General features: G+C 37.1%; 1 protein-coding gene across 1 annotated transcript in view; it reads left to right on the top strand.

The window, feature by feature from the left end:
- SMARCA2 (SWI/SNF related, matrix associated, actin dependent regulator of chromatin, subfamily a, member 2) overlaps positions 1–14,331 on the top strand; it is a 109,941-nt gene that overhangs the window by 52,498 nt on the left and 43,112 nt on the right. Inside the window, exons 14-22 of the mRNA XM_015826093.2 lie at positions 2,690–2,790; positions 2,931–3,078; positions 4,389–4,552; positions 6,112–6,178; positions 6,888–6,998; positions 9,277–9,519; positions 11,135–11,248; positions 12,226–12,333; positions 12,966–13,052. Coding sequence (XP_015681579.1) covers positions 2,690–2,790; positions 2,931–3,078; positions 4,389–4,552; positions 6,112–6,178; positions 6,888–6,998; positions 9,277–9,519; positions 11,135–11,248; positions 12,226–12,333; positions 12,966–13,052 — 1,143 coding nt within the window. The remainder of the gene's footprint in view (positions 1–2,689; positions 2,791–2,930; positions 3,079–4,388; positions 4,553–6,111; positions 6,179–6,887; positions 6,999–9,276; positions 9,520–11,134; positions 11,249–12,225; positions 12,334–12,965; positions 13,053–14,331) is intronic.

Here is a 14,331-nt window from a genome sequence, read left to right as displayed (position 1 = left end):
TTATCTGCCTACCAAGGATAAACAGCACAAACACAATTGAGGGTGGAGGTGGAACTTGTGGGTTGGTTTCTGAACATTTCGTTACCAGGCTAGATCAGGGGTCCCCAATCCCCGGTCCATGGACCGGTACCGGGCCGCAGCATGCCAGCAACTGGGCCACACAAACAAGCAAAGCCCCATCCATGGTATGCAGGCAGCACACAAAACTATGCCCTCTCCGGTCCGTGGAAAAACCTTTCTCCACGGAACCGGTCCTTGGTGCCCAAAAGATTGGGGACCTCTGGGCTAGATGACATTTTCAATGGAATTTAGGGATATCAGTGTTGGTGTTCTCCTGCTTATGAGGGCTTCATGTGGTCAGTAGGTCTCATGACCACACAAAGCCCTTAGAGGCAGAAGAACACCGACTCTGACATCCCCTAAACTCCGCTGAAGATATTACCTAGCCTGGTAACAAAACGTTCAGGAACCAACCCACAAGCTCAGAGAATGAACCTCCACACTCATCCTACATGCAAGCTACAGAAATTTGCCACTATGGCAAACAGGCACAATTCTTCCGGAAAGCGGGAAAGACTCAGCTGTTCCGTAGGGCATTTAGTAGTTAAAGTTATCCAAGCTGATGGTGTCCATCATTAGTGTATTTAGGCATCATATTGTTTGGTACTAATTTCTTTGCTTTTATGAATGGTCAGATGTATTTATTTATTTTATTATTGTACGTCATACAGTATATTATTTTAATGTACTGTTTTAATTTGCCATGAGGTTGTATAATTTAGAACAGGAACAGAAATTCCAATAAATAAAGAAACAAGGAACCTAATTAAAATAGAATCCACCGCGTATCATTCCAGTCTCCCAGTTTCTTTATACTATAACAATAATAAGCCATAATAATACTAATTTGTGTGACTCTTCTTGTCTAAATAAAATATTTCAATTGGGTCGTAAATTACAATACCATAACCTAATTAACTAACTGGGAAAAAATAGCTAGTTATAAATCTTTAAGCAACGAAGGATGTCAGATTTCTTTTTGATTACTGACGGTTGTTGATCACAATAAGTAACGGGGTTTAGTTTGAAAGATATTGCAGTTCATCAAAATGGATATAGATTGTTAATTCTTAATATAATTTGTAATAAGCCTTCTTGGATATTTTTCCTTCATACGGTTTGTATGAAAACTATTATATTTTAATGAGTTTCTCATTAAATGGTTTACCGGTAGAAGAGGAAAGGTAGTGTGTGTGGCGGGGGGGATTGTTTTGTTTTTGTTTTCTGGTGCTAGCAGCCAATGTATTTAGTAATTTTTAAAACTGCTGTTAAAACTATTGCCAGTAATAACTAGGGAAGTAGATATGCATTGTTATAGAGCAGGGGTAGGCAACCTTGGCTCTTTTATGACTCGTGGATTTCAACTCCCAGAATTCCTGAGCCAGCTATGCTGGTTCAGGAATTCTGGGAGTTGAAGTCCAGAGTCATAAAAGAGCGAAGGTTGCCTACCCCTGTTATAGAGCAACAAAAGGGAAAGTGCTTTGAGTTTTTATTAAATCTATAAGATTTATTTACTGTACCCTTTTTTTTTTTTTTTTGGCTTTTGCTTTGGGATCTCAAGGTCCCAGTCTTAGTTTTGCTAATCCATCCTTTCCATTACAGAGGATTATGGTTCTGGCCCAGCAGAATATTTTTTTTTAGGGACTAAGGCAGGGGTAGGCAACCTTGGCTCTTTTATGACTCGTGGACTTCAACTCCCAGAATTCCTGAGCCAGCTTGGCTGGCTCAGGAATTCTGGGAGTTGAAGTCCACGAGTCATAAAAGAGCCAAGGTTGCCTACCCTGGACTAAGGAGATGAGAAGACCAATAGATGGGACCTATCCTACCCACAAAGCTCTGAATTCTTCCCAATTATGGTTAAAAGTAGCAAATGTTTAAGTCACCTGAGGTATATATATGGTGGGAAAACTGTGAGAAATACCACACGTGGAATACATGCCAGATATTCTTTCTTATGTGGCAAGATACTCCCCATACTGTATTCCCTCTTCTCTGGTACTCAGAAGTTGAGTAATATGAAAGTGCTTCTTCATAGGGTTTTTTTTTGCATTGAACTTGACCACAGAAATAATTTGGCATCCTAAAACCTCTGCACAGTGACTTGGACTAGTTCTGAGTTCTAGTCCTGCCTTTAGCATGAAAAACTAGCTGGGTGACTTTGGCCAGCCAATCTCTCTCCGCCCAATCTACTTCACAGGGTTATTGTTTTCCCAATAGGAGGAGGAAAGGGTATTAGATATGTTTGCCACCTTACATTATTTATAAAACTAATAAAGCCAGGATAAAAAAAAAATCCTTAAAACAATCCCACAAAACAGAATTTTCACCTCCACCGGTTATTTTAAAAGCCTTAGAAATCATAGGTGGCAAACTTACTTACTCATATTGTAAAATAATAAAACCAATTTCTTATAATCAGGCTAAACTCTTTTTTCTTTTTTTTAGTAACAAATGCTACTTCTGTATAAATCTCAGTGGGGCAGTTTCTTGTTTTTTACGAGGCAGAGGAAATTGGAGAGGGAAGCAAAACATAATGGAAAACTGGGCTGGTTTTTAGAGTTCTTGCAGATAAGTGTTTCATGTGGGGATTGACTTCAGGGGTTGTGCTTTTTTTTTTTTTTTCCTGCAGGAAGATGACGATGAATCAAGTAGACAAGAAACAGATGAAAAGAGACATCTGGATCCCAACAGTGAAGATGTTTCCGAAAGAGCCGCTAAAGACATCATTGAGTGAGTAATTTGGGAGAGCAGAGAGAGCAAAGCATTTTGCACACTCCTCTTTCTACATCAGGTTTCTGCACGTTTAAGAAATAAAAGGGCAAACTAGTCATCGGTGTGAAATTAAAAACGAACCATTCCTTGCTTTATAGGACAGCCAGACAAGATGTGGATGATGAATACAGCATGCAGTACAGTGCCAGAGGATCTCAGTCTTACTATACAGTGGCTCATGCAATTGCTGAGAGGGTGGAAAAGCAGTCCTCTCTCCTTATCAACGGCACCCTGAAACATTACCAGGCAAGCACTGGAAATTGCTCCTACAGGAACTTCATGCCAGGGATCCTTAAACTGTACCATAATTAGTCTCCTAAAAATAAAAATAAAAAGCTGGACTATTTCAGATTTACCAAATCATTCTGTTTAGATATGGGATGATTCTTGAATTCTACCCTTGAATATTTTAGAACAGTGTTTCTCAACCTTGACAATTTTAAGGCATGTGGACTTCAACTCCCAGAATTCCACAGCCAGCATTGCTGGCTGTGGAATTCTGGGAGTTGAAGTCCACATGCCTTAAAATTGTCAAGGTTGAGAAACACTGTTTTAGAACATATAACACATTAAAAAGCATACCTCCCTTCCTTCATTGTCTGGTCCATATTTTGAAGCAGACCAGATTCTAGCTGTTTCTCCACTGAGTTGCCTGCATAAGTCTCAACTTTGACTGATAGTAAGGCTTCCTTCGTTGATCAAGGTTTTACTAGGACAGGGTTTGAAAACATTTTGCTTTTGAGAGTTCCCTGGAAAGCTGGTAACAGCTTCAAGGGCCCATTCTTATAATGGCGGTTGTATGAACTCATACTTCTCAACTGGTAGCATGTCAAAAATCAGTCTGTGCACCGCGTGTATGCATCATGCAAATTTCAGCCCAAATATCATGTTATAGACCAGGCTCCAGCTTATCCCAGTTCCTCTTTCCTGGTTATCTATAGGCCTTGATTTGATGTAGGCTTACATCAAATTGTTAAACTAGGGAAGGGAAGTATGAGAGAACTTATGTTCTGAAGTCTGACTTTGTATTGGACTAATTGTTATTTTTTAAATCCACTTCATTTAGCTGCAATGTTTCGTTGACTACTTCTACCAGTTAAAAATGTGAAAGTAACCGTGTTTTGTTGCAACACAGCAATATTGAATCAATTCTATCATTTATAATTCATTTTCAAACAATATTCAGGATAGTTTCATTGTAATGTGCAAGTTGGAGATTAGGAACTGTACTGTATTGCTTTAAATGCTATCAAATAGATCTATAGCACCATGAAAATATAAATTTGAAGCCTATACTGACTACTGAAAGCTTGAACTATGTCACAATATGGGTTGTCTTAATATTTAACACTGCCTAAACCACAGATTGGTTTTCAGAGCAAAAGTATACTAAGGCTTGGAATGTATAGCAACAGTTATTCTTGTCTGGGAGATTTTTGATGTTTTCTTTATCATTACGCTACTTGCAGTCAGCACCTAAGCACTCCAACTCAGAGATGTTAAAATAAGAAAATATTACTGTTACAGATAACTGAGGCAATTTTATTGTATTTCAGGTCCAGGGCCTGGAATGGATGGTTTCCTTGTATAATAACAATTTGAATGGAATTTTAGCTGACGAAATGGGGCTAGGAAAGACCATACAGACGATTGCGCTCATCACTTACCTGATGGATCACAAAAGGCTTAATGGACCTTATCTCATCATTGTTCCCCTCTCGTAAGTAGGCAAATTCTTCCTAATGATATTTTCCTGTGATTGGTTCATTAACAACATGTACTTTTTTTTCTTTACCTTTAATGACTGAACAAAGCACACACTAGAATATGCTACCTGCATGTTATGGATTTAATCTTTGATTGCCTTCCCTTCCTTACGTATGGATTTTGTGAGATTGCAAATATACAGCTTATAGCAGTTGAAATGTACAGTATTGCATCTTTTAGTCACCCTATTCACAAGACAGAACGTGTATTTTTTACCTGAGACTGGCTGCATAGAATGCCCTTTCAGATTCCAAAATATCCTTCTTGAGGATTCTCACATTCTTCTTGAGAGTTACTCAAATCTTTTTTGTCCCACCAGCCACAAATTTTGGATATGCTGGGACTACAACTCCACAAATTCCCGGTTAACTTATGCTGAGTGAGAATTGTGGAATTGCAATGCTGCTCATTTGGTGATTGTGGTGATTATCATTTTTCTTCCTTAACTAATCCATCTTTGCAATTAATCCAGTGTCAGTATAAAATTGGTTTTGAAAGAAATAACTGTAAACCCCGTTTTGCTCTGTTGTCTTCTCATGCAATCTTTGAAAAGATTCTTGTAAGGCCAGTAATTTTGATTAAAATCAGCTGTGCCACTTTAAAGTCAGATATCTGTTTATACATGTGCTGCAATATGTCTGCAGGTTTGGTTTTATAGCCTCCCCTGCCTCCCAAATCAAACGTATTGGCTGAGATTCTGCATCAGAATAAATAACTGTCAGTGAACCATATTATGGTTTATTGTGGCTGCAACAATTATATTATTTAACAGTTAGGCATACGTTTGAGGTATCCATTGGTGGAGAGAAGGCAGTAGAACTGCAGATTATCTGTCTTTGGAACAAAGAAATAGCAATATCAAGAGAAATGTTTTTTTTTCTTCCATAGGCCTGACTATTTTCTTTTAACCTGCACAATGTGTTCTAATACATTTCCAAATTTTTCATTTGTCAGAATCCTTTTGATCTTTGCATTAAATATGTGTTTATCTTTTGATGCATCCATGCACATAAGAATACTGCTGGTGGTGTTAGCATATGTGTTTAGAAACCCAGTTAGACACCCAGTATATAAGACCAATGTGCACATTTTCTGTGTGTATTAATTGGGGTTTCTGCTTTTTAAAGAGAACTGGGAAGCAAGGATCTAAGTATAAAAATACGTTAGGAGTATGTGTTATGTCATTGCTTCTTTCAGTTTTGTGAATAGGCCCTTAAAAGTGAAGTTGACATTCATAAAATCCACTAGAAATCAGTTTAGACTAGACTAGACAAGTTTATGTACACACACATAGAATAATTTTTCAGAAACATGGATAAATTCTGAACTGAAACCCAGGTAGCACTTTTGACATGACGGGAGAGCAATCCACTGTTACAGTAAAGAGGTGCAACATGCTTTACAGGTTTCAATTTGTTAAAAATCTTGCACCTTGGAGATTAAAAATCAGGTTGCAGAATTTTATATTTGATGCAGTTTTAATATACTTTGCAATCTTAATCTTTTATATAGGACTTTATCCAACTGGACATACGAGTTTGACAAATGGGGCCCTTCTGTGGTGAAGATTTCTTACAAGGTTTGGATATTTTATATATGAGCGTAAAGATGGCTACATATTCACTCAGGTTCACTGAGCAATTTTACTTGAACGTAAAGTGTTGCTGTGCTATAGATTTGTAATATCTGATTTGTAATATCTCACAAGTAATTTCAGGAATTGAAATATATAAGGAAATTGTTAATGCTCATTCCAATGTGCTCTGTTCCAAGTAATCACGATCATAATTACAATACATTAGTACATTCTTGCCTAGTTTTCTTTTTTTTAAAAAAAATGTAAATGATGTTAATGCCAGATTGTAGCATAGTAGCATAGTATTGGAGTAGTTTAGTTACAATTGCTGTTATAAAACAGGCTAGAGAGAGAGAGAGAGAGAGAGAGAGGGATGAGATTGACTGTAGCATAAGACCACTATCTGAGCAATGCTTTTTCAATTGCTGTTGATCAACAGGGTATCACTTATTGATGAAAAGATTCATTGGGGGGTTCTATCAATGAAAGACAGGAGGAAGTTAGTTTTTCCTCCTTACAGCAGACCTATTGAATATATTTGTAAAGATCCAATCCACATTCCTTTTTTGTCTTTGGCTTCCTCTTGAATGGATTAGAAATACTAATAATATATTAGGCACGCCCTGGTGCCCTTTTCTATCCATCTCCCAGCTATCCTTTTTTTTTAGTGGATAATACCTTGATGCGATTTTTTTGTTTCCCTTTTTTTCAGGGTACACCTGCTATGCGCCGATCGCTTGTACCTCAGCTACGTAGTGGGAAATTCAACGTTCTTTTGACTACATATGAATACATCATAAAGGACAAACACATTCTTGCTAAGGTACTATTATATTTGAGACTTTTCTTGATGGCTAGCTTTTTTCTTTCTTTCTTTATTTCTTTTTGGCTTCCTCCACTCTCAGTTAGCAAGAATTATACCAAACCTGAAGGGTCCATAATCACTATTGTCTTTAAAAGTTCTGCATTTTTCTAAATTGCTTTGCCTTTTTCCCATCCCATTCACCATCTCTGTTCCTGCTGAGTCCTTTCAGGATAGCCGGTGAGGGGAAAGATTTTGCTACCTGTGGATCCCATAAATTCCACACTGTCAAGCAGAATAGCCACCACCACATCCCTCTGCTGTATCCCATTTACCTGGAACCCTGCTATTCCATTTTTATCTGCAGCTCTTTGTTTCTGAGCAGAGATGAATACAGTGAAAGGGGGGGGGGAAGAATCAGGCACTGTTATCATTTCCTAGATGTAGAAAGATAACAGAGACCAGATTGAAATTTGTACCATTCATTTCATGTATGTGTTAAGATACGGTAACTGAAAATCTTTTGAGTAGACTCTAAAATATGGGAGCCAGTCTTTGGAAATTACAGTGTTTTCCAGAATTATTTTATGAAAGTAAAGGTAATTAAATAATGGAATCTACTGTGATTTGTCATATCTCTCTCCAATTCCCTGTGCTGCATTTCAGAGCATGTACATTTTTTTAATCAGCAGCGTTTGCTATAGTAAACTTCAAAAAATTTCAAGCTATTTTTTTTCTTTCTGGGACCCAGTATTAAAGAGCACTTTGCAAAATAGACTATCAAAGCACCCCACAAAATACAGGTAGTCTTCAACAACAGTTCACTTGGTGACCATTCGACGTTACAACGTCACTGAAAAAATGACTTGCGACTGTTTTTTACACTTACAATTCTTGCAGCATCCCTTTGGTCACATGATTAGAATTTGAATGCTTGGGAAATGCTTCGTATTTATGACAGCTGCTGTGTCCCAGGATCATGTGATCGCCTTTTGTGACCTACTGGCAAGCAGTGTCAGTGGGGAAGCCAGCTTCACTTAACAACCATGTTACTAACTTAACAGCCACTTAACAAGAGTGGCAAGAAAGGTTGTAAAATGTGGCAAAATTCACTTAACAACAAAAATTCACTTAACAACAAATTTTGGGTTCAATTGTGGTCATAAATCGAGGGCAGCTGAAATTCCGCTTTTGGAATTTCCATCTCTTTATACATTTGCATTGGGAGGCTCCCAATCCTCTCAAATCAGTTTTAAGAAAGTTTTTTCCTGCCGGTTCAGCCAGTTGAATTTACTGTGGAGAATGTTAGTGAAAATGAAAGGAGGACTAAACAAAATTGTCTGGAATTAAATATGTACGGTACTGGACACATAAAGCTCCTGATAATGATTTTCAAGATTCCTCAATAAAATATTAAGGGGTATAGTTTCATCCATTCATTGACTCTGTTTCTTACTTCCTTACATTGTTCCCCCTCCTTTGCAAAGTGATACTAAGTATAAATGGATCAGGTTTCAGCAGCTGTTCTCAGCTATACTGGGAACTAAAGTTTACTAGGTTGATACTATATAGCTGAATCTATTGATCCAAATTGCATCAATTCACCTTCTGGAATTTTCTTTGAGTCATGAACTTAATCTGCATTTAGTGTTTAAACGTATAAAATTAATTAAACATATAAAATATAAAGATGTTTAATTAAAGGCTGCGAAGCCAATATTTTTATTTTAATGCTCCACATTGGAGCATTCTTTAAAAACCTGTTTTTTTTCTCTTTGGCTTTGGTTAAAGGGTTTAATCCTTAAGGATTAAGCTGGTTTAGGATGGACGGATAAGCCCCTATGAAGTGTAACTAAGATTTTTCTTCCTTTGATTTGTCATGTTATGGATGTTGCTCATTTGTATGGAGCTTTTAATCTTTTTTAACTTTGTGAAGCCACTCAGGGTTGGAGTTGGATAGCTTAGAAGTTTATGAATAAATAAATAAATAAATAAATAAATAAAACAAAACAAAACCGTTCAGTCTAAATTTTATTGACTATTTGCTTTTATATAGCATTATATTAATCTAATATGCCCTTTCAAGGTGGTCATTATGATGCACTTTGTGAAGTACACTTGATGCATTCCAATTTTAGTGGCTGTCTGTTGATATTGTGCAAAAATATGTACCAATTATCACATACTTTGAAATTAAGTATGAGTTTTGAAGGCTTCAGTTGTATCTAATCTTAATGATTTCATAGGTTAGAACCTCAATATAAATAATTTCCTACCAAGTATTTCTGTGTTTCCACAGATTCGGTGGAAATATATGATTGTAGATGAAGGTCACCGAATGAAGAACCATCACTGTAAGCTGACTCAGGTGCTCAATACTCACTATGTGGCACCAAGAAGGATCCTCTTGACAGGAACGCCATTGCAAAACAAACTACCTGAACTTTGGGCTCTGCTTAATTTTCTCCTCCCCACCATTTTCAAGAGCTGCAGCACTTTTGAACAGTGGTTCAATGCTCCTTTTGCCATGACTGGAGAAAGGGTACTGAGCAATTTATTTTAAAAATGCTAGAATAACACGTTATTTTAAATGGACAGCCTGTTTTATAGGAACTGGTATAGTACATCCGTACAGTGAACTTTCTAATTAATGCAGTGGTTCTCAACCTGTGGGTCGGGACCCCATTTGGGGTCGATCGACCATTTCATGGGGGTCACCAAGCAAGGCTGTCCGCCATTTTTTTCCCCTTTTCCGGCGGGTGCCTTACCTCCCTTGGGCTGGGCCAGCTGGTGGTCGGCCTGCTCCGTCTCTGCCGCTTGCCAGCTACGCCTCAGCCGGCGCAGGGGGTGGAACCACACATGCGCGGCGCTCCCGGGCAGGGAAAGTCCTCGATTTATGACCGGTTGGGTAGTCCTCGACTTACGACCGGTTTAGTCCTCGACTTACGACCGGTTGGGGTCGCGGCATTAAAAAGGTTGAGAACCACTGAATTAATGCATTCTTAATCTACTAAGTTATACCAATGAAGGAGAATATTTGTAGCTCAGGGTTGAAATGAGGGGTTCTTGGCGCTCTCTGAGCTTGCTTGTTTTCTTGCATACATTTCATTACCCTAACTAGGTAACGTCATCCGTGCTACCGGTAGTAAGGCGTGCTCTTTGCTGCCTGTTTATATTCTGGTGTCTTGCCTGTCTGTCTGTGTGGGGACGGTCTTAAGGATTCTTTGGTTGGGCTGTTTACTAATGGCTCTTTGGCAATTTCTTGATTGAGGTATTGCTTGGCTGATTGTTGGTCTGAAGGTGACCTTGGAGTTAATCTATGCTGATCTGAGTGCTGATTACTTGTGGAGCAGTGCTGGAGTCTTTTTCTCTTTGGGGCTAGTTGCTTGTCTCTTTTGCATAGTCCAGTGATGGCGAACCTTTTAGAGACCGAGTGCCCAAACTGCAACCCAAAACCCGCTTATGCATCGTCGAGTGCCGGGAGGGTGTGGCCCATTGGCTGGGTGTGGCCAATTGAGTGGGCGTGGCTGCAGTGGTAACGACAGACTGGGTGGGACTAAAAAGTTCAATCAATCAATTCCAACTTTGCAAGATCTTTTTTTTTTCCACGAGAAGTTGAAATTGACTGATTGAACCTTTTTTTTTTTTTTTTTTTTTGCACACGGCAGCGGAGGCCTAAAGCAAAAAGGTTTTATAAAACCCAGCTGAAGGCCTAGGACTAGGTCGACGGCGTGCCCGCCCACAGAGAGGGCTCTGAGTGCCGCCTCTGGCATCCGTGCCATAGGTTCGCCACCACTGGCATAGTCTATAGATGTTGTTAATGTCTGTGTGTCTATTAATGGCTGATTTGTCAGAGTGCCAGTCTTCTAGAAATTCCCTGGCATCCCTAAGACCGCCCCCACTACCCACACAGGCAAGACACCAGAATATAAACTGACAGCAAACAGCACTCCTTACTAGCACTGATGATATTACCTAGTTAGGGTAATGAAACGCTTGTAAGAAAACAAGCAAGCTCAGAGAGTACAAAGGACTCCTCACTACTAAGTTGTGTTAGCATATAACACAATGTTAGCATTGAAAAATAATGAAATATGTAAGTGTTGTTTTTAAAAGTGCTTCCCCCCCTCTTTTCTCTTTTTAATCTTTACATTTAGGTGGATTTAAATGAGGAGGAAACTATTCTGATTATCCGGCGTCTCCATAAAGTTCTAAGACCTTTCTTGTTAAGAAGGTTGAAGAAAGAGGTCGAATCTCAGTTACCAGAAAAGGTTTGGGAAGATGAAGCTCTGTTGAATTACCTGTAGTAATAAATATGGGTGCCACAGGCTGCAAAATGCCTCTGTCAAAATTTAGTCAACTTTGTCTGAAACTGCAGACGGTTGAACTTGGTTCTGAATCTTGCTTTACCTATTTTATACTGAGAGAATATCAGTAATGTACAATAGGAAATAATTTAGAGCTAGATCCATCCATTTAAAAACAATACGCATAGGTAGTCCTTAATTAACAACCTATTTGCTCAGTGACCATTTGAATTTATGAGGCTGCTGAATGAGACTTATAGCCAGTCCTCAAAGTTGCAGCAAAGTCAATGAGATGTCGCTCCTTAGGATCATACAGGAGTTATTTTACAGCCATGCCATTGGTGATGGTATTCCTGTCATTAAAGGAGGACTATTTTTGAGTTCTTTGATGGTTCAATTTACCATGTCATAATGTGTGCGCATGTGTGCGTCTTTAGTGTATTATTACACATTTTCTAGCAAACTTTCCTGCTGCCCTTTTAGCTGAGATCCAGTATATGTGGATATAGCATAGTACTTCTGATTATAGTAATCTCAAGGATTAATAATCTTGCAAATATCATCAATCACTATTCCCTTGAATATGTAGAAAGTAATATACCTTTTTAATATTTTTTTTAATAAAATATAAATAATTAACCTTTGGAATAGGAAAGAGTAAAACCGTTGGGATAGATCAGGCAATAAGTCTGTGACATAGCAAGAGAATTAACCTTTTCTGTATTATTTTTTCCCCCTGAAGTCAGTTGTTGAGAACCAGCATAATTTAGTTTTGCTAGAATTCTTATTTATAACTTCGAGTAGGTTGCTTTGTAAATCCTTACAGGTAGATATAATTTTTTGTGATAAATAGTGCAGACATTTTAATACATTTTTAAATTTATTAAAAAAAATTGAAAAAGCCGCATTATTTTAATATTTATTGTATGTTTTGGTACAAGGTTGAATACGTGATAAAGTGTGATATGGCAGCCCTGCAGAAGATTCTGTATCGCCACATGCAAGCCAAGGGAATCCTTCTTACTGATGGCTCGGAGAAAGACAAGAAGGTGAGAAGAGTCCTGGCATCTTGTCTTTTCTAGAATAAAACTCCCCTGTGCAAAAAAGTAATTCTAACAGATAAATGGTTTGAGCCTTCTTGAGTATAACTAGGGAAAAACAAAACATTACTAATTCATTATATATGAGACCTAGATTGTTGCAAACAAATGGTGGATTAAAACAGAAAAAGGAGGGAATTTGGAGTGCTTTGGAAACTTAAACTGAGGGTAACCAGCACTGAGAATTAACATAAATAGATGACTAGTTACAAAAGGTACTTTAGAATTTGGATAAAAAAAATACCAAGCCTGAGTAATTGTCTGAAAAATATGTTTTAGAATGTATTCCGAAACAACCATGGGATTTTGGAAGAAAACACAGCTGCTTTAAAAGATTCACAAAAAAGGTCCTTTCAATCTGTAAAATTCACCAATTTGGGAATGTCACAGAGTTATGTTGAGTGTTCTATTACTAAATGTTTGGTTACAAAGCACTTCTTTCAAAGAACTGCACAGCTCTAGATAACATATTAGAAGAAGCATATACTATGCTGTGAATATGGTAAATATGCCATATATTAAGTGAACAATATTTTCTCAGATTTTATCAATTCATAATTACCTTTGTGTTACTTTCTCAGGGAAAAGGTGGAGCCAAAACACTCATGAATACCATCATGCAGCTGAGGAAAATATGCAATCACCCATATATGTTCCAACATATTGAGGTAAATTTATCATTTCATTCTAGATGGATTCACACAGTTATTCTCACTTAAAGTAACATTTTTCTATTCCTTCAGTGAGATCTTTTGAAAACAGTTTCAGTATAGATCAACTAAATGTTGGAATTTCTGAACCATTACTTGACACCGGAAAGTTTATTTTTGAGGATGTCTAATTAAATTCCTTGCCTATCATCAGATGACTGACTTTTTCATATAGTCAAGAGAATTTTTGCCATCCTGACTGACATGAAATATTTTACACCTTTTTTAATCACATGAATATGAAAATGCCTCCACTGTGTGTTGTAAAATTGTTCATAGATTACCAATGAAATTATTAGTTGCAATCATTTAATCAGTTGCAGAAATGAAAAAGCGTCTTGGATGAGAAACTAAAGGTCTTGAATTCAAAGATATCTGGTGTGAATGGAAGATAGAAGTCATAATTGGTGGACGTGTAGGGACATTAAGTCTTATGGATTAATCTTGTAAGGGGTTACGGTAGAAGTTGATCAAATTCTTTAGTTAAACTACGACTTAAAATATTATCTACATTCTCGAAACGACACAAATTAGATCATCTTTACCGTTTTTAGAGGCGAGTAAACTTCCTAAATGTTCTTTTTATATAAAACCAAACCTCTTCTACCTAACTAATATATACTTTTCATAATAAATCGAATTATACCGACTTATCTATTTTTAGTTTTACCATTTAATTATAATATTTTGAGATGTTATAGATAGAAGAAGTATAAGATTGAAAAGTATTATTTAGCTTTTGATTATGATTTAATTATAACATTATTTAGAGATTTTATAGATATAGATGAACTAGGAGATTGAAAAGTATCATTTAGTTTATGAGTGAATTTAAGATTATTATTAATAGTTTAATAGGATTGAATATTATTTTGAATTTTATGGTTTAATTATATTATTATTTTGGTTGTTAATTAGGTATATTATTATTTTTGTTGTTAATTGGTTAATACTTATTTTGAAAGGGAGTTAAAGTATGTTCTGGATTTAACTGCTAGTATAGTTGGGTAATGTTATTTAGATTATGATTGTTTATTTGTACCCTGTAATCAGCTCTGGGAAGTGGGGGTGGGAGGGGAGGGAGGGTGGGGAGGGGGGACATATATTGTAAAAAAAATTTAAAATTCTTAATAAAAAAAGGTCTTCAAGGAAAAACAAAGAAAATCCAGTTGCTTCTTGAAAAAGCACCTTTGGGATTTAATCAATTAGTTGCCCGTTATTTATTGACCCCACCCCT

The sequence above is a fragment of the Protobothrops mucrosquamatus genome, unplaced genomic scaffold (genome assembly GCF_001527695.2).
Source record: "Protobothrops mucrosquamatus isolate PMUCROS unplaced genomic scaffold, P.Mucros_1.0 scaffold_205, whole genome shotgun sequence".
NCBI lineage: Eukaryota > Metazoa > Chordata > Lepidosauria > Squamata > Viperidae > Protobothrops > Protobothrops mucrosquamatus.
The sequence above is the reverse complement of the archived record's forward strand: the minus strand, read 5'-3'. Positions and strand labels throughout refer to the sequence as shown.